Source organism: Bos grunniens, chromosome 15 (assembly GCF_055505025.1).
Source record: "Bos grunniens cultivar Pamir isolate PY7600 chromosome 15, Bosgru_T2T1.0, whole genome shotgun sequence".
NCBI classification, from domain to species: domain Eukaryota; kingdom Metazoa; phylum Chordata; class Mammalia; order Artiodactyla; family Bovidae; genus Bos; species Bos grunniens.
In genome coordinates, this window is record NC_141179.1 from 17,327,085 (window position 1) to 17,347,341 (window position 20,257).

Sequence of the window (20,257 nt, forward strand, 5' to 3'; positions counted from 1 at the left end):
ATATCTGACACATTTGACTCCATGGACTCCAGCATGCAAGGGTTCCCTGTTCTTCACTATATCTTGGACTTGGCTCAAATGCATTTCCATTGAGTCAGTGATGCTGTCTAACCATCTCATCCTCCATTGTCTCTTTTTTCCTTTTGCCTTCAATCTTTCCCAGCAGTATGGTCTTTTCCAATGAGTCAGCTGTTCACATCAGGTGGCCAAAGTATCGGACCTTCAGTTTCAACATCAGTGCTTCCAACATTCAGGGTTGATTTCATTTAGGATTGACTGGTTTGAGCTCCTTGCTGTTCAAGAAAATCTCAAGAATCTTCTCCAGCACTACAATTCAAAAGCATCAATTATTTGGCACTCAGTCTTCTTTATGTGCCAACTCTCAAATCTGTACATAATTATTGGAGAGACTATAGCTTCAACTATAGAAGCCTTTGTCAGGAAAAGGATGTCTTCTCCTTTAAACATGATTTCTATGTTTGTCGTAGCTTTCTTTCCAAAGAGCAAGTATCTTTTAATGTCTTGGCTGCAGTCACCATCTACAGTGATTCTGGAGCCCCCCCAAAATAAAATCTGTAACTCCTTCTACTTTTCCCCATTCTATATGTTATGAAGTGATGAAACCAAATGCCATGATCTTAGTTTTTTTAATGTGAGTTTCAAACTAGCTTTTTCACTCTCCTCTTTCACCCTCAGCAAGAAGCTCTTTAGCCTCCTTTAGCTCCTAAAGGAGCTCTTTAGCTCTTTACTCTCCTTTAGCAGAGTGGTATCATCTGCATATCTGAGAGTGTTGATATTTCTCCTGGCAATCTTGATTCAGCTTGTGATTCATCCAGCCTAGCACTTCACATGATGTATACTGCATATAAGTTAGATAAACAGAGTGACAATGTACAACTTTGTCATACTCCTTTCCCAATTTTGAAACAGTACATTGTTCCATGCCTGGTTCCAACTATTGCTTCTTGACCTGCATACAGGTTTCTCTGGAGATAGGTAAGATGGTTTGGTATTCCCATCTCTTAAGAATTTCCCACAATTTGTTGTCATCCACATAGTCAAAGACTTTAAATTAGTCAATTAGGCAGAAGTAGATGTTTTTCTGTTACTTCCTTGATTTTTCTATGATCCAATGAATGTTGGCAATTTGATCTCTGGCTCTTCTGCCTTTTCTAAACCCAGATTGTACATTCTTAGTTCACATATGTTGAAGTCTAGCTTAAAGGATTTTGAGCATAACCTTATAAGCATGTGAAGTGAGTGCAATTATATGATAGTTTGAGTATTCTTTGGCATAGCCCTTCTTTGGGACTGGAATGAAAACTGACCTCTTCCAATCAACCTTCCTGACTTCAGACTATACTACAAAGCTACAGTTATTAAGATAGTATGATACTGGCACAAAAACATAAATATAGACCAATAGAACAAGACAGAAAATCCAGAGATAAATCCATGCAGCCATGGACACATTATCTTTTACAAAGGAGGCAAAAACATACAATAGAGAAAAGACAGTCTCTTCAACAAGTGGTGCTGGGAAAACTGGTGAGCTAAGTGCAAAAGAATGAAATTAGAACATGTCCTAATGCCCCATACACAGAAATAAATACAAAATGGATTAAAGACCTAAATGTAAGGCCAGAAACTATAAAACCTAGGCAGAAACTCTCTGACATAAATCACAGCAAGAGAATCTATGACCCAACTCCTAGAGGAATGGAAATAGAAACAAAAGGACCTAATAAAAAGGTTTTTCACACAAAGGTAGCTATGAGAAATGTGAAATCAATCCTCAGAATGGGAGAAGATAATAGCAAATGAAACAACAAACATAGAATTAACTCCAAAGTATACAAGTAGTTCATGCAACTCAATACAAGAAAAATAAACAACACAATCAAAAAAGTGTGCAGAAGACCTGAACAGATATTTCTCCAAAGACATGAAGATTGCTAGTAAACAAGTGAAAAGATTCTCAATATCACTCTCTATTAGAGAAATTCAAATCAAAACTACAATGAGGTATCACCTCACACCAGTCAGAATGACCATCATTTAAAAATATACAAACAATAAATGCTGGAGAGAGTGTGATGAAAAGGGAACCCTCTTACACTGTTGGTAGAATGAAAATTGATGCAGCCACTATGAAGAACAGTATGCATATTCCTTTAAAAACTAGGAATAAAACTCCATATGACCCAGCAATTGCACTACTGGGCATAGAGCCTGAGGAAACCATAGTTGAAAAAAACACACATACCCCAGTGTTCATTGGAACACTATTTACAATAGCTAGGACATGGAAGCAACCTAGATGTGCATCAGGAGATGAATGTATGAGGCAGTTTTGATACACAGACACGATGGACTATTCAGTTCAGTTCAGTTCAGTTCAGTCGCTCAGTCGTATCCGACTCTTTGTGACCCCATGAATTGCAGCATGCCAGGCCTCCCTGTCCATCACCAACTCCTGGAATTCACTCAGACTCATGTCCATCAAGTCAGTGATGCCATCCAGCCATCTCATCCTCTGTCGTCCCCTTCTCCTCCTGCCCCCAACCCCTCCCAGCATCAGAGTCTTTTCCAATGAGTCAACTCTTCGCATGAGGTGGCCAAAGTATTGGAGTTTCAGCTTTAGCATCAGTTCTTCCAAAGAAATCCCAGGGCTGATCTCCTTTAGAATGGACCAGTTGGATTTGCTTGCAGTCCAAGGGACCCTTAAGAGTCTTCTCCAACACCACAGTTCTAAAGCATCAATTCTTCAGCGCTCAGCTTTCTTCACAGTCCAACTTTCACATCCATACATGACCACTGGAAAAACCATAGCCTTGACTAGACAGACATTTGTTGGCAAAGTAATGTCTCTGCTTTTCAATATGCTATCTAGGTTGGTCATAACTTTCCTTCCAAGGAGTAAGCGTCTTTTAATTTCATGGCTGCAATCACCATCTGCAGTGATTTTGGAGCCCCCAAAAATAAAGTCTGCCACTGTTTCCACTGTTTCCCCATCTATTTCCCATGAAATGATGGGACCAGATGCCATGATCTTAGTTTTCTGAGTGTTGAGCTTTAAGCCAACTTTTTCACTCTCCACTTTCACTTTCATCAAGAGGCTTTTTAGTTCCTCTTCACTTCATCCATAGGGTTGTGTCATCTACATATCTGAGGTTATTGATATTTCTCTTGGCAATCTTGATTCCAGCCTGTGCTTCTTCCGGCCCAGCCTTTCTCATGATGTACTCTGCATATGAGTTAAATAAGCAGGGTGACAACATACAGCCTTGACATACTCCTTTTCCTATTTGGAACCAGTCTATTGTCAACTATAAAGAGGAATGCATTTGAGTCGGTTCTAATGAGGTGAATGAATCTAGAGCCTATAATACGGAGCAAAATAAGTCAGAAAGAGAAAGACAAATGTCATATATTAATGCATACACATGGAATCTAGAATGATAGTACTGATGATCCTACGTGCAGGGCAGCAAATGTGACACAGAAATAAAGAACAGACTTTTGGACACAATGGAGGAAGAAGAGGTTGGGATGATATGAGAGAATAGCATTGAAACATTCAAATTACCAAATGTAAAACAGGTGGCAAGTGGGAGTTTGCTGCCTGACACAGGGAACCCAAAGCTGGTGCTCTGTCACTCCTATAGAGGTGGGTGGGAGAGGCAGATAGGAGGGGGATACAAGAGGGAGGGAACATATGTATACCTGTGGCTGATTCATGATGATGTGTGACAAAAGCCGTCACAATATTATAAAGCAATTATCCTACTTTACAATTGAAAAAGAAATTAAAAGTAGAACTATCATATGACCCACAAATTCCACTCTTGGATGTTTATCCAAAGAAAACAAAAACACTAATAAGAAAAGATATACACCTCTATGTTCCTTGCAACTTTATAACAAAGACAAAAATATGAAAGCAAACTAAGTGTCAATTGATAGATGAATAGATAAAGAAGATATGGTATATGCATATAATGGAATATTACCCATTTATTAAAAAAAATGAAATCCTGTCATTTGAGACAACATGGATGGCTCTAGAAGGTATCATGCTATGTGAAATAAGTCAGACAGGAAAAGGAAAATACTGCATAATTTCACTTTTGTGTGGAATCTAAAAAACAAAACAAGTGGCCAAACATAACAAAAACAGCATTATGGATACTGTGAACAAACAGATGGTTACTAGAGAGGAAGATGTTGGGGGCAGGAGAAATAGTTGAAGAAGATTAAGAGAAACAAAGTTCTCATTATAGAATAAATGAGTTATGATTATCAAATGTACAGTGTGGGCAATATTTCAGTAATTATGTAATATCTTTATATGATGACATATGGTAACTAAGCTTATCATGGTGATTATTTTGAAATGTATAGAATATCAAATCACTACTGTGTGTAGCAGAAAACAAAATAGTATATTGTAGATCTACTATACTTCAAAACTAAACAAACATAGCAAAAGAGATCAGATTTGTGGTTACCAGAAGGGGTTGGAGGGAGCAGAAATGGGATGAATGTAGTCAAAATGGACAAACTAAGTTATAAGATAAATACGTACTGAAGATGTAAGATACAACACGAAAAATGTAATTAACAGGACTGTGTTCTTGCCTGGAGAATCCCAGGGACGGAGGAGCCTGGTGGGCTGCCGTCTCAGGGGTCGCACAGAGTCGGACACGACTGAAGTGACTTAGCAGCAGCAGCAGCAGCATGTTATATTTGAAAGTTGTTAAGAGTAAACCCTCAGTTCTCATCAAAGGGATTTTTTTTCTCTAATTTTGATCTCTATGATATGTTCACTGGCTTCCCTGGTGGCTCATGATAAAGAATCCACCTGCAATGCAGGAGCTGCAGGTTTGATCCCTGGGTCCAGAAGATCCCCTGGAGGAGGACATGGCAATCTTCTCCAGTATTCTTGCCTACTCCAGTATTCTTGCCTGGAGAATCCCATGGATAGAAAAGCCTGGTGGGATACAGTCCATAGGTTTAAAAAGAGTCAGACACAACTGAAGCAACTGAGCATGTATGCATAAGATGCTCACTAAACTTATTGTGGTAGCTATTTTATGGTGTAAGTAATTTCAGCAGATCACCTTAAACTTATGCAGTGCTATATGTCAATTATACTGCAATAACACTATTTAAGAAAAAATATTTTAGTCTTCAGTTCAGTTCATTTCAGTCGCTCAGTCATGTACGACTCTTTGCGACCCCATGAATCGCAGTACGCCAGGCTTCCCTGTCCATCACCAACTCCTGAAGTTCACTCAAACTCATATCCATTGAGTCAGTGATGCCATCCAGCCATCTCATCCTCTGTCGTCCCCTACTCCTCCTGCCCCCAATCCTTCCCAGCGTCAGAGTCTTTTCCAATGAGTCAACTCTTCACATGAGGTGGCCAAAGTATTGGAGTTTCAGCTCAGCATCAGTCCTTCCAAAGAACACCCAGGACTAATCTCTTTAAAATGGACTGGTTGGATCTGCTTGCAGTCCAAGGGACTCCAAGAGTCTTCTCCAACACCACAGTTCTAAAGAATCAATTCTTTGCGTTCAGCTTTTATCACAGTCCATCTCTGACATCCATATATGACCACTAGAAAAACTATAGCCTTGACTAGACGGAACTTTGTTGGCAAAGTAATGTCTGTACTTTTCAATATGCTATCTCAGTTCAGTTCAGTTCAGTCGCTCAGTCGTGTCCGACTCTTTGCGACCCCATGGACTGTAGCCTACCAGGGTCCTCTGTCCATGGGATTTTCCAGGCAATAGTCCTGAAGTGGATTGCCATTTCCTTCTCCAGGGGATCTTCCCAACCCAGGGATCGAACCCTGGTCTCCCGCATTGTAGACAGATGCTTTATCATCTAGGCCACCAGTGAAGTCCTAACTTTCCTTCCAAGGAGTAAGTGTCTTTTAATTTCATGGCTGCAATCACCTTCTGCAATGATTGTGGAGCCCAAAAAAATAAAGTCTGCCACCGTTTCCACTGTTTCCCCATCTATTTCCAATGAAGTAATGAGACTAGATCTCAGTCCCATGGGGCCATGATCTTAGGTTTCTAAGTATTGAGCTTTAAGCCAACTTTTTCACTCTCCACTTTCACTTTCATCAAGAACCTTTTTAGTTCCTCTCCACTTCTGCCATAAGAGTGGTGTCATCTGCATATCTGAGGTGATTGGTATTTCTCCCGGCAATCTTGATTCCAGCTTGTGCTTCTTCCAGCCCAGCATTTCTCATGATGTACTCTGCATATAAGTTAAATAAGCAGGGGTACAATACACAGCCTTGACGCACTCCTTTTCCTATTTGGAACCAGTCTGTTGTTCCATGTCCAGTTCTAACTGTTGCTTCCATGAGACAGGTCAGATGCTCTGGTATTCCCATCTCTTTCAGAATTTTCCACAGTTTATTGTGATCCACACAGTCAAAGGCTTTGGCATAGTCAATAAAGCAGAAATAGATGCTTTTCTGGAACTCTCTTGCTTTTTCAATGATCCAGCGGATGTTGGCAATTTGATCTCTGGTTCCTCTGCCTTTTCTAAAACCAGCCTGAACATCTGGAACTTCATGGTTCACATATTGCTGAAGCCTGGCTTGGAGAATTTGAGCATTACTTTACTAGCGTATGAGATGAGTGCAATTGTGCAGTAGTTTGAGCACTCTTTGGCATTGCCTTTCTTTGGGATTGGAATGAAAACTGACCTTTTCCAGTCCTGTGGCCACTGCTAAGTTTTCCACATTTGCTGGCATATTGAGTGCAGCACCTTCACAGCATCATCTTTCAGGATTTGAAATAGCTCAAGGGGAATTCCATCACCTCCAATAGCTTTGTTCATAGTGATGCTTTCTAAGGCCCACTTGACTTCACATTCCAGGATGTCTGGCTCTAGGTGAGTGATCATACCATCATGATTATCTTGGTCATGAAGATCTTTTTTGTACAGTTCTACTGTGTATTCTTGCCACCTCGTCTTAAAATCTTCTGCTTCTGTTAGGTCCATACCATTTCTCCTTATCAAGCCCATCTTTGCAAGAAATGTTCTCTTGGTATCTCTAATTTTCTTGAAGAGATCTCTAGTCTTTCCCATTCTGTTGTTTTCATCTATTTCTTTGCACTGATCACTCAGGAAGACTTTCTTATCTCTCCTTGCTATTCTTTGGAACTCTGCATTCAGATGCTTATACCTTTCCTTTTCTCCTTTGCTTTTCACTTCGCTTCTTTTCACAGCTATTTGTAAGGCCTCTCCAGACAGGCATTTTCTTTTTTGCTTTTCTTTTCCATGGGGATGGTCTTGATCCCTGTCTCCTGTACAATGTCACGAACCTCAGTCCATAGTTCATTAGGCATTCTATCAGATCTAGTCCCTTAAATCTATTTCTCACTTCCACTGTATAATCATAAGGGATTTGATTTAGGTCATACCTGAATGGTCTAGTGGTTTTCCCTACTTTCTTCAATTTAAGTCTGAATTTGGCAATAAGGAGTTCATGTTCTGAGCCACAGTCAGCTCCTGGTCTTGTTTTTGTTGACTGTATAGAGCTTCTCCATCTTTGGCTGCCAAGAATATAATCAATCTGATGTCAGTGTTGACCATCTGGTGATGTCCATGTGTAGAGTCTTCTCTTTTGTTGTTGGAAGAGGGTGCTTGATATGACCAGTATGTTCTCTTGGCAAAACTCTTTTGGCTTTGCCCTGCTTCATTCCGTATTCCAAGGCCAAATTTGCCTGTTACCGCAGATGTTTCTTGACTTCCTACTTTTGCATTCCAGTCCCTTATAATGAAAAGGACGTCTTTTGGGGGTTTTAGTTCTAAAAGATCTTGTAGGTCTTCATAGAACCATTCAACTTCAGCTTCTTCAGTGTTATTGGTTGGGGCATAGACTTGGATTACTGTGATATTGAATGGTTTACCTTGGAAACGAACAGGGATCATTCTTTCATTGTTGAGATTGCATCCAAGTATTGCATTTCTGACTCTTTTGTTGACCATGATGGCTATCCATTTCTTCTGAGGGATTCCTGCCCACAGTAGTAGATATAATGGTCATCTGCATTAAATTCACCCATTCCAGTCCATTTGAGTTCGCTGATTCCTAGAATGTCGACGTTCACTCTTGCCATCTCCTGTTTGACCACTTCCAATTTGCCTAGATTCATGGACCTAACATTCCAGGTTCCTATGCAATATTGCTCTTTACAGCATCAGACCTTGCTTCTATCACCAGTCCCATCCACAACTGGGTATTGTTTTTGCTTTGGCTCCATCCCTTTATTCTTTCTGGAGTTATTTCTCCACTGATCTCCAGTAGCATATTGGGCACCTACTGACCTGGGGAGTTCCTCTTTCATTATGCTGTCATTTTGCCTTTTCATACTGTTCATGGGGTTCTCAAGGCAAGAATACTGAAGTGGTTTGCCATTCCCTTCTCCAGTGGACCACATTCTGTCAGCCCTCTCCACCATGACCCGCCCGCCTTGGGTGGCACTACACGGCATGGCTTAGTTTTATTGAGTTAGACAAGGCTCTGGTCCATGTAATCAGATTGACTAGTTTTCTGTGATTATGGTTTCAGTGTGTCTGCCCTCTGATGCCCTCTCGCAACACCTACCGTCTTACTTGGATTTCTTTTACCTTGGACATGGGGCATCTCTTCACAACTTCTCCAGCAAAGTGCAGCCCCTGCTCCTTACCTTGGACGAGGGGTATCTCCTCACAGCTGCCCCTCCTGACCTTGAACGTGGAGTAGCTCCACTCGGCCCTCCTGCGCCCACAGGACTAAACTTTATTAGGAATTAACAGGTCTGGATTCTACTTCCAGTGCCAACAGTGCCTTACCCCTGGGGATATATTTGGAGAAAACCATAATTCAAAAGATACAAGCACCACAATGTACACTGCAGCATGGTTTATAATAGCCTAGACATGGAAGCAGCCTAAATGTCCATTGACAGATGAATGGATTAAAAAAATGTGGTAAATATATGAAATACAATGTTACTGAGCCATATAAAAGAATGAAATACTGCTAATTGTTGCAACATAGATGAGCCTAGAGATTATCACAAAATGAAGTCGGCAGAGAAAGAAAAATATCATATGATACCACTTCTCAGTTCAGTTCAGTTGCTCAGTCGTGTCCGACTCTTTGTGACCCCATGAATTGCAGCACGCCAGGGCCCCTGTCTATCACCAACTCCCAGAGTTCACTCAAACTCATATCCATCGAGTCAGTGATGCCATCCAGCCATCTCATCCTCCGTCGTCCCCTTCTCCTCCTGCCCCCAATCCCTCCCAGCATCAGAGTCTTTTCCAATGAGTCAACTCTTTGCATGAGGTGGCCAAAGTACTGGAGTTTCAGCTTCAGCATAATTCCTTCCAAAGAAATCCCAGGGCTGATCTCCTTCAGAATGGACTGGTTGGATCTGCTTGCAGTCCAGGGGACTCTCAAGAGTCTTCTCCAACACCACAGTTCAAAAGCATCAATTCTTCAGTCTTCAGCTTTCTTCACAGTCCAACTCTCACATCCATACATGACCACTGGGAAAACCATAGCCTTGACTAGATGGACCTTTGTTGGCAAAGTAATGCCTCTGCTTTTCAATATGCTATCTAGGTGATACCACGTCTATGTAGACTCAAAAGATACAGATGAATTTATCTGCAAAACAGAAACAGAATCAGAGACTTCAAAAACAATCTTATGGTTACCAAAGGATAATGATGAGGCAGACTGGTACATTAGGAGTTTAACATATATACACTACGTATATAAAAAAGGTAATCAACAAGGACCTACTTATAGCACAGAGAATTTTACTCAATAGTCTATTGTAACCTATGTGGGAAAAGAATCTGAAAAAGAACCACTTTGTTATACACCTAAATTTAATGTATCATTGTAAATCACCTATACCCTATATGTGTATTTTTATGTGAAATAAAAAAGTAAATAAATAAATTGAACAAATAAGAATAAAATATTTTTAAAAAATACTTTTTCAAGACAAAATACTTCACCTATCATTCATAAAAGTAAATATAGATTGCTCACTTTTTAAGAATTCTTAATACTGCCAACTATTGTTTTCAAATAATATTTTTATCCGTTAAGAACATTTGAGAAGACATGGTTTTTCCGTCTTTAGTATAAAGATTATTATTGTTGTGTAATGATCTTAAATTTTTCAAACATTGCTTCTTCTCCTTACACTAACTGCTTTTTTGACTTTGCCTTCTCCCTGTCACAATGATTCCTTTCTTCTCAATCTATCTCTTATCCTGCATAACTTCAATCTCCTGTTAACATTTATGTGTCTTAGGAAAATGAGTTGTTTTTAGGGAAAGGGTGATAGGTTTAGCTCTACTGTGCCTCCAAATAAAGTCTAAAGTTTTAGTTTCAGACTTTAAAGTTTGTCTTAACCTACTGCTTCAGCTTTAACTCTCATTCTTACCTCTTCTAAAATAAAATCCGATGGTTGGAACATGTTGATCCTGATCATAATTTTCTTGTATCTAAATCTTTGATTATGTTGCTCCCCACGTTCATTTGTTGAAATTCTGCCTCTCTTTAAATACCATTTCATTCATGAGAGTTTAGTAGCCCTCCCACTGGAAACCCTCTCTGAACTTCAACACCTTTGTGGATTAACCTTTTTTATGGCATCTAGCCTTTTGGTCATTTTTAATTAATTAATTGGTGTGTGTGTGTGTGTGTGTGTGTGTGTGTGTGTGTTAGTTGATCATTCGTGTCTGACTCTTTGTGACCCCAGGGACTGTAACCCACCAGCCTCCTCTGTCCATGGAATTCTCCAGGCAGGATTACTGGAGTGGGTTGCCATTCCCTTTTCCAGGGGCTCTTGCCAACCCAGGGATTGAAGGGGAGTCTCCTGCACTGCAGGTAGGTTCTTTACCACCCAAGCTACAAGGGAAGCCCGTGTGTGTGTGTGTGTGTGTGTGTGTGTGTGTGTGTGTGTATAATATATATATATATATAGGCTGTGTTGAATCTTAGTTGAGGCACTTAGGATCTTTGTGGCATGCAGGATCTTCCATTGTAGCACACAGGCTCTTCGTTGCAGCACATGGGCTTCTCTCTCATTGTGGTATGAGCATCAGAGTGATTCAGTATTTGCAGTGAGCAGCCTCACTAGTTGAGGCAGGCAGGCTCAGAAGTTGTGGCATGCAGGTTTAGTTTCCCCACAGCATGCCGAATCTTAGTTTCCCAAGTAGGGATCAAACCTGTGTCTTCTGCATTGGAAGCTGGATCCTTAACCACTGAACCACCAGGGAAGTCCCTAGTCTATTGTGTTATATTACTTTTATATTACTGTGACTTTTCTTTGCTTATTCAGTTTTTACTTTCTGTTTCTTTTTTCTCTGTGTCTTTGTCTGTTGACAAAACTTGAAGCTTCTTAGGTTGTTGTATTCTGCCTATCATTGTATTCACAACAGTATCTAGGATACTTTTCTAGGGCAATAATTGTAACCCATAAGAGTTGTTGAATTAAATTGAATTGCTGGGGACTTCCTGGTGGTCCAGTGGTTATGAATCTGCCTACAATGCAGGGGATGTGGATTTGATCCCTAGTTGAGGAACTAAGATCCCACATGCCCTGGAGCATATAAGCCTGTGAGCTGCAACTATTGGGCCCATTTCCTTTGGAGTCCGAATGTCACAACTAGAGAGTCCGCATACCACAAGGAAATATCCTGCAAGATGCAGTGAAGATCCTGTGTGCTGCAACCAAGACCCACTAAATGCACTCAAATAAATAAATAAATAATTTTAAAAATTGAAATGCTAGGACACTTTTCTATGTATGGCTATTAAACTGAACCTTTCCTAGAATTGGTCAAGAATAAATCTCCAATATTAGTACACTAGAAAATTGTCTTTATGACTGGAAGAGTCAATCTATTTGACAAATAAATGCTGGTAAGTTTACAAAATATGTATTGCTAGAAAATAGTAACCAGATATCACAGACACATTGAGTTATGACTGTTCTACAAAGCTAAAAACTTGATTTATATGAATGACACATAGGATTTAAAGCTTATTCAGAGTCTATAAAACATTGAAGGAATGTTCCAGACTTTAGGCAGATTTTTAAAACAGAAAGGGTAAATCTTGCATGTTTGAATAAAAACATGTATTATGCAGTTTCTTTAGCCTTTTAAACAAAAAATCAAATCAACTTTGAACAAATATTGTCAAGTAGTACCAGGAACAACTTTGCTTTTTTAATTCATTATTATCAGGCTTCCCAGGTGGCTCAATAGTACACAATCTGCCTGCCAATGCAGGAGACACAGGTTCAATCCCTGGGTTGGGAAGACACCCTGGAGGAGGAAATGGCAACCGACTCCAGTATTCTTGCCTGGAAAATCCCATAAACAGAAGACCCTGGGGAACTACAGTCCACGCACTAATGAAGAGTGAGACACTATTAAGCACACATGCATGCAGTCTTTTATAGGCTTCCTGATTCTCTAAAGTTTGTGTCCATTTTTTCTCATCTCTCCTGCCCATATGATTCACATTATATATTTTCTTCTTAGATTATTAAAACGAGAAGAAAGTTTCACATTCATTCCTCGGTCCCGTGAAGAGCTTCCAGACAACTTTCCAAAAGAAATCCCTGGTATCTGCTATTTCCTGGAGGTAAGAACTGGTCCTAAGCAGCCAAAGCCTTCTCTTTCTTCATCGAAAATAAAAAAGGTTTCCTACAACATTGGCACTATGTTCCTCCGGGAGACAAGCCTCTGAGACCTGCTGCAGATCAAAGACTCCTCCAAAAAGCACAAGCCCAGAACATGGGTCATGACAGGAGAATGAAGAGAGAGATTTCTCTTTCACTGCTTTGTTGAGAACAAACAGTGGAATTTCTGTTATGTCAGGCAATAATCCTGGAAAAAGATGGGTTATGACTGTCAATAAAAAACCTGGAGAGCAAGGGGGCAATGTATTCGTTCTTATGAGTGATTTAGGTCATATATATATTATATATGTATAATACATATATATGTATTTTAATTAATTACAAATGTGGGGCCCATTCAAAACTAATCAACAGTCCATGTTTTCTTGTTTGTCACACATATAGGTATCTTTATATATTTGTATTGCTTTTGAAAGCCAGTTTTGATTATATATTCCTACATTTAGTGAGTTGGTATGAGAGGAATATTTTCTAATTTTGTTTTTCTGAGCAGACATTTCATACATATATCTTGGCAGTGTGGTAAACTTCCCAGCAGGAAAAACTGTAACTGCAAAATATTTTAGGGATATTACCTATTTTTATACATATCTCTATATAATTTCATGCAGCACTAGATTTTTCAGAATATGCTACTGTATAGTTGATGCATTATATAATTCTAACTTATAAGTTAAATATAGTTTCACTTAGACTTAAACATAACCTAGCATTTCAGATGCCAAGAAAGCATTGTATATCTACTTAGTAATTATATCTTTTAGATTTCATTAATGTAGCACAGAATCCAAAGGAAATGGAATTTCCTAATAGCAAACGTATGTATCTGTAACCAAGATTAAAGATCTTTTTGCTATTTTCTAAGAAATATCAGTGAAAATAAAATGCTTTGCTACACTGGACCCTTTCAACTTAGCACTTCTAAATATACATAGTTTTTACAATATACTAAATTATAATAAACAGCATCCTACTAAATGACATGTAACTCTCCCCTTGCCCCGTCACCTTCTTCAATGTATGCTTCCAAAAGGCTAACTGCCACACTTGGGGATAAATTACTAAACACTGGCATTAGTGAGAAAGAAGTGTAGGTTATTTTGCCAAGGATGTTGTTTATTCTTGCATAATAAAAACAAGGGAAAATGTGCTTTATGAATTTGAGATTTTTTACTGTTCTTCCATAGTTTATTTGATGTGACTTTTAAGTTCAGTGAATCACCTTCATTAACACTGAAGTATGCCTAACCTTCATACTTAGTAATCACAGTAGTTACAAATAGGCTTCCACTGCATGTTCTGATTAACCATGCATGCAAATATTATTCCAGACTCACCCTGAAATTAGGAGCACAGTGTGTCCACAATTTTCCTAATTTGGTTCAGATATAAAAACTAAGTTTCTCTTCAGTCTAATTAGTTAGAAAGTGTTGTTTCCTTGAAACCTTGTGGTGGCCAATTTCTTACTCCAGTAAGTATATTCATTGGTAGCTTATGTCTACTAAATAAAACACATTTTTCTGTTTAGGGTTTTGACTGCATTATGATTTGCTTATCACATAACTCAGTTAAGGAATATATTAACTAGTGTCCAATGTAGTCTGTGAGGATTAATTAGTGTTTTCAAGCTCCCTAAGTATACAGCTAGGACATACTTTTAGATATGCAAAATATTTGTTATAATGGTTATCATTTTTTAATTATTGAACTCTGTCTCTCCTTGGAGCATAAGAGGACACTAGTGCAACACTTTTCATGTGGAGATAGGACCTAGATCCTGAACTCTCGGAATCCTTGCCTGTCCCTCCATTCCTTGGATCTAGGTCTCTGTTTTTAACCACATCTGAGCAAGAAGGCCAGGGTGTTTATAGGAGGCTGTGGAGGCAGAGGACAAGGTGCTCTCATATGAATAATTACTCACAAAATAATTTCTTTAGTGGCATAGAAGATTAACTCACTTCTTCCATAGGGAATAGAGGGCAAGCTTACAGTCAGTGTAGAAAGAATAGGCTCTGGGAGCACTTTAATCCTCCTGCTGAGACTAGGAAATGCCTTAGCTATGCCAGTGGTCTTCTTATAGCGCAGGAGCATGCGGAAAGAACCAAACTCACTGAAGTCATTTATGCTTATTCTGCACAGTCACTTAAAGCATATTGTGAAATAGTAAATTGTAAGTATTTTAATCATAACCAATGTGTTTTGTGACCATAAGGCTGAAAGGGACTTCCAAGAATCATCCGATCCATTTCTCTGCTTTTTGTAAAGATTTGTCTAAGCAACTATTCTAAACATATGGTTATTTTCTCTATACTTAAAACTATCTGTGGGAAGCATATTTTAAAAGCATCCTCGACAATCTACTTCATTATCTAGTAGTTGCTGATAGGGCTTGGGATAAGAATTGTATATATTCAATTTGTGAGAAGAATAAGCTCTTTCTTAGTTTATATGATTTTACTTAGAGAAAAGTAGCTATTTACGTTGTCACAAATGTCACAATGAAGAATATGCCAGAGATCTATTCAATATCACAAACAGGATGTAAACTACATTTTTCATACAATATATATCTTTGAAGATATAGTCTGAGGCAATATTCTGATCTCTCACCATTTTCCCGACCTAGTACAGCTGACTTATTGTAGCTACACTCTTCCTATATGTATTTGCAAAATATGGTATAAAATGGCAATTCATTCTAGCTGCAATCATAGAATTTAGAGGCTGTGAAAAAGCATTATATTTTTATGTGTCCTATAGAGTACAATACATGTATCCTCCATTAGCAATTGTGATTGTAATAACGGGTGGCATTTGGTTTTTCATTTGACAAATATCTCTACAGTATTTGCATGGACAAACTATTACACCCATCGTGTGTTTTAGTGTGGCAGATGGGAAGGAATTTAAATGAATGTCCCTTTAGAAATCAAGTGGTATTAAATTGGGGAAATGGCTTTACCCACTCTAAAGGGGATACTTTAAGGGAAAAAATGGCACCTATAGTCCTCTGTTTCAGTATTCTTTCAAGCAACTGGTTTGAAGAAGTTACTTTATGACTAGCCATCAGTACCAAACCTTCATGTTGGCATCAATACGATTTTAATGGAATGTCATTGTTTACAAATAAATGAGTTATATAACAAAGCCAGAAACCCCCCATAAGTACCCAAAACCTACTGTACAGTATGTGCTTTGTGAACCTTAATAAATAAGTAACAGCCATAATAAAAAGAATAATGCTCAATGCCTAAAGAACACATATAGTTGGGACTCTTGACTGTGTAGTGTTGAGTAGAGATGGGAAGGAAGAAACAACTTCTAGATAACAGTTTAGTCCAACTGTCTAAAATCGGCCTTGATACTCATCTCTTCTCTTAAAAATTTAAAATATTTTTATTTCCCTTTTAATGTCTGATTATGTGTGAAATCCAGTGAGCTGTGTATGACCAATGGTGACTCTGAGACAGGCACTGATGGCCTAAGACTTGAGAGTGGGTTTATGGGGGATCCAGTGCTTCAAGTATGTATTCTCAATATCTCACACTTTTCTTATCTAGTAACAATAGTAGCAGGAGCATAGCATTTTAGTGTCAAAGTGCAAAGTTGTGTGTCTCTCCAGGAGAAAAATAGAACAACTTAAACAAAATCTCATTCACAAGTCTTAATTTGGCAAATTCCTCCAAAGAGTTATAGCAATAAAGCAAAATTAAATTGATGGATAGAGAACACAAAATCACAGAGAATTTGGAAAACTGCCAGGATGTCTTTTTCTACAGAATCATACTGATATTAGTTGAGATGGTATATTTGATATCATGAGGTATAAAGAGGGAGCTCAAGATTATGAATGTCATTAAATATATTTATTGAAGATTCCTTGTCTTCCTAACTCAAGGCAAGTTTGTGGATTATTAGAGAAGACAGTAAAACTTCTATTTGTAGGTTTTTGTCTGTATGCATTTTCAGCACAACTTAACCCATGCCCAGATCCTCTCTTACTCCATGCTGTCATTGGAAACCATCTTACCAAGTCAAGTTTGGTTCCATCAAACCCCATTTTCTCTGTACCTCTGAACCTAACATGGCCATAGAAAGAGTTGCAGATGCCTATTTTAGACAGATTGGAAGATACACAAAACTCCAGGCCCAAGTAACAAAGCACATATCAAGTGAACTAACCATTCTTAGTTGAGCTGGAGCATTGCTTATACCTGTAGCTTCTTTCTCTGCTCTCTTCAAAATACAATCTGGCTCTAAGCACTTTGTGCAATTTCAATAAATGTTCCTTCAGAATGAATTACACGTGGCTCTGAATAGGCTCTGGGTGGCACCAGATGTCTTTCAGCCAACAATACCTAGAAATTCAAGTCTAAGACCTAAGCCCTATATTATAGCCTGGGTATTTCTCTTAGATTATACCCTGATGCTGGGAAAGATTGAGGACAAGAAGAGAAGGGGCAACAGAGGATGAGATGGCTGGGTGCATCACTAACTCAATGGATATGAGTTTGAGCAAACTCAGGGAGATAATGAAGGACAGGGAAGCCTGGCATGCCACAGTTCATGGGGGTAACAGAGTCGGACACAACTTGGTGACTGGAAAACTATAGCAGATCTTCAGCTACAAAAATTATGTCATTTCAGAGGCTTCTATGAGCATATCTTATTAGATGTAACCTGAAAAACACAATGCACGAGAGGCTTAATTGTTAAAGTGTAACATACTACATTCTACATGATGATTCTTTAAGGGTTGCTCTTAATATGAATACACTTAATTTACAACCAGCTGACTTACCATGTACATAAACTGTGTTTACATGATTGAACAAATTTTACTGTAAATGGATAAACTGACTGCAGCTGTGGACTCAGTTTCACGCTCCTCCTGGTCTTGAATGAAGAACAGACACTGATGTTATATACAGACTAACATAAATTTTGTCAGAGCATTTTGAGACCGTGTGCAAAATTCCTTATACTTGATTCAAAAAGTTGAAGCCTGAGTATTATGTTACCTTTCTGTTTACTTCCTTCTTTTGTTCCTTTTTCCTTTCATAAAAGTCATTGCTCCTTCTTTTCTTTCTTCCTTTCATAAAAGGTCATTGATACATTTCTAAACAGGAAGAATCACAGCTAATCTTATGTTATAGAATAGTTTTAGCTTTATAAAGTAATAAACAATGTGCATTTGTGTGCACTGAATGTAGATATTACATGAGTAAAAGGAATGACATGTTGGAAGGACTTGGGATATAGATAAGTCAAGTCTGTGTCTTTATTTCTGTTGTGCTGTGACACGCAGACCACAGCTTCAGCCACGTGCCTCATTGGCAGTTCCATCCTTACTAAGAAATGATCCTGTTCAATGTTTCAACTCATCGCTTGGCAGTGTCTGACTGCCTTAGGAAGCTTTTAGTAGTGGTAGTAGTTTAGTCACTAAGTCATGTCCGACTCTTGTGACCCCATAGACTGTAGTCTGCCAGGCTCCTCTGTCCTTGGGAGTCTCCAGGCAAGAATACTGGAGTGGGTTGCCATTTCCTTCTCCAGGGGATCTTCCCCACCCAGGAATTGAACCCAGGTCTCCTGCATTACGGGCAGATTCTGTACCAACTGAGCTATGAAGGAAGACCTGAGGAAATTTTAGGGACACAAATTACTGGGCTTTACCTTTAAGATTTGGATTCAGTAGGTTTCAGGTTGAAGGCCTAGGAATCTGTATTTAGAAAATCACTCTAGGTTATGCTAATATACAGCCAGATTTGGGGATCATTGAAGAATATTCAAATAATCCCAACTACTAGGAATAAATACAAGCTGACTGAGATAGAAATATATTATTTTATTTGTAGTTATTTTGAAAAGCAAATGCTCCAGGTTTCATAGCATTATTTCTTTCACAAGTTTTAATTTTTCAGCTTTGGTTTCAAATTTATAGTCCACTTTTTGAGCATAAGTCTTCAAATTTATTATAGACTTAAGTCAATACTGATAAGCATGAGGGATTAATATTGCTCACTATTAGGCATTCTAGACACAGTAAGATTTTCTTAGAAACTGCCAGAGCTGTGCAGAGAACATCACAATATTTGCTGACCCTTACCACCAAGATACGAACTATGAATGTTTGGACAGAGAAGTAAATGTCAAAGTAACCGCCTTACTTCTGAATGCTTTGATTTTTATGTTCTAAAACATCACCAACGTGATGCTTAGTCTCACTCTGTACTTTTCACATTGAATCATACATTCATCTAAAAATTATTTCCTAGCAATATTTTATAACAACCTTTAAGCAATAATCTAAGCCATGATGATGATGATGTATGAAACTTGCATTCCTATGCAAGTTCAGGGAAAGAGAGACATGTCTTACATAAGCAATAATATAAGTAGTGTGGACTTTTAAATGATATTCACCATTCTACTACAGCAAGATGAGCAGCAAGGGATAGATAAAAAATTATCTGAGCAGGTAACATGCTTAATCTCTCTCATAAATTCTTCATTTACACACATGCTATGAAGTAATTGATATGTTCTGATCAGATTGTTTCTGATATATAATTATTGATATCTATCATAATATGATTTCTATTCCTCTGAAAGCATTGTGAATGTTTTGTGCCCAGATTTTCAGATCTCTGTAGTATATAATAAATAGACGTATTTAAGTATAGATAAATGAGCAAAAATATAGAATGGGTTGGATGAACTAATTGAGAGTGTAGGCTTGGCAAAAATATAGATACACCTTGGGATAAGGTAATTAATTCAACTATTGGTTTTATTAGGTCTGATAAGATGAAAGATTAAAGAGTCATTTTCACTGTTTTCTGTGATACTGAATGTTTAGTAACTACAATAATATTTTGGCTTTCAGAATGTGATTGGTTGAAATTCACCTGTAGTATAATTTTAAAATGTCTGAAAATTATTGTGTAATTATATTTTAAATAGCCTGTACTTTTCATTTGACAATTACACTAAATCTCACAGGCTTAATAATGATTAATTCATATTTCTATTTTCTTTAAATATAATTTTAATCAGATACAGCATGGTTAATAATAATCAGTCCTTTAGTAGTTAAATTGTTCCTCCCTCATTTAGAATCATGTATCAGGATTACAATTAAAGTAACAGGTAAATTTATGATACACTGAGGTACTTCTAATCATCTGATTATTATTTAGCAAAATCATATAAGGTCAGAATCCATTCCTAAGCCTCTAAATAAGAATGTTGTTTAGTCATTAAGTCATGTCTGACTCGTTGTGACCCCATGGACTGTAGCCTGCCAGGCTCCTCTGTCCATTAATTACAGCTTCTATTATTGTCTAGATGGATAAACTCCCTTATAATCTTGAATCTGAACACAATTGGAATCGTGAGTGAACTTGCTAGTATTTTACCTTTCAACTACCAACATCAAAGCTTAAATTAACATCCTCCTACACACAGTTTATAAAATTCCCCTATAAAAATTAAACAGGGTGTG

At 38.2% G+C, this 20,257-nt stretch overlaps 1 protein-coding gene across 1 annotated transcript in view; it reads left to right on the top strand.

Moving 5' to 3' along the window:
* Positions 1-12,987, top strand: part of GUCY1A2 (guanylate cyclase 1 soluble subunit alpha 2) — a 479,090-nt gene extending 466,103 nt beyond the window's left edge. Inside the window, exon 8 of the mRNA XM_086339009.1 lies at positions 12,593-12,987. Coding sequence (XP_086195135.1) covers positions 12,593-12,800 — 208 coding nt within the window. The 3' untranslated portion in view covers positions 12,801-12,987. The remainder of the gene's footprint in view (positions 1-12,592) is intronic.
* Positions 12,988-20,257: the final 7,270 nt, after the last annotated feature.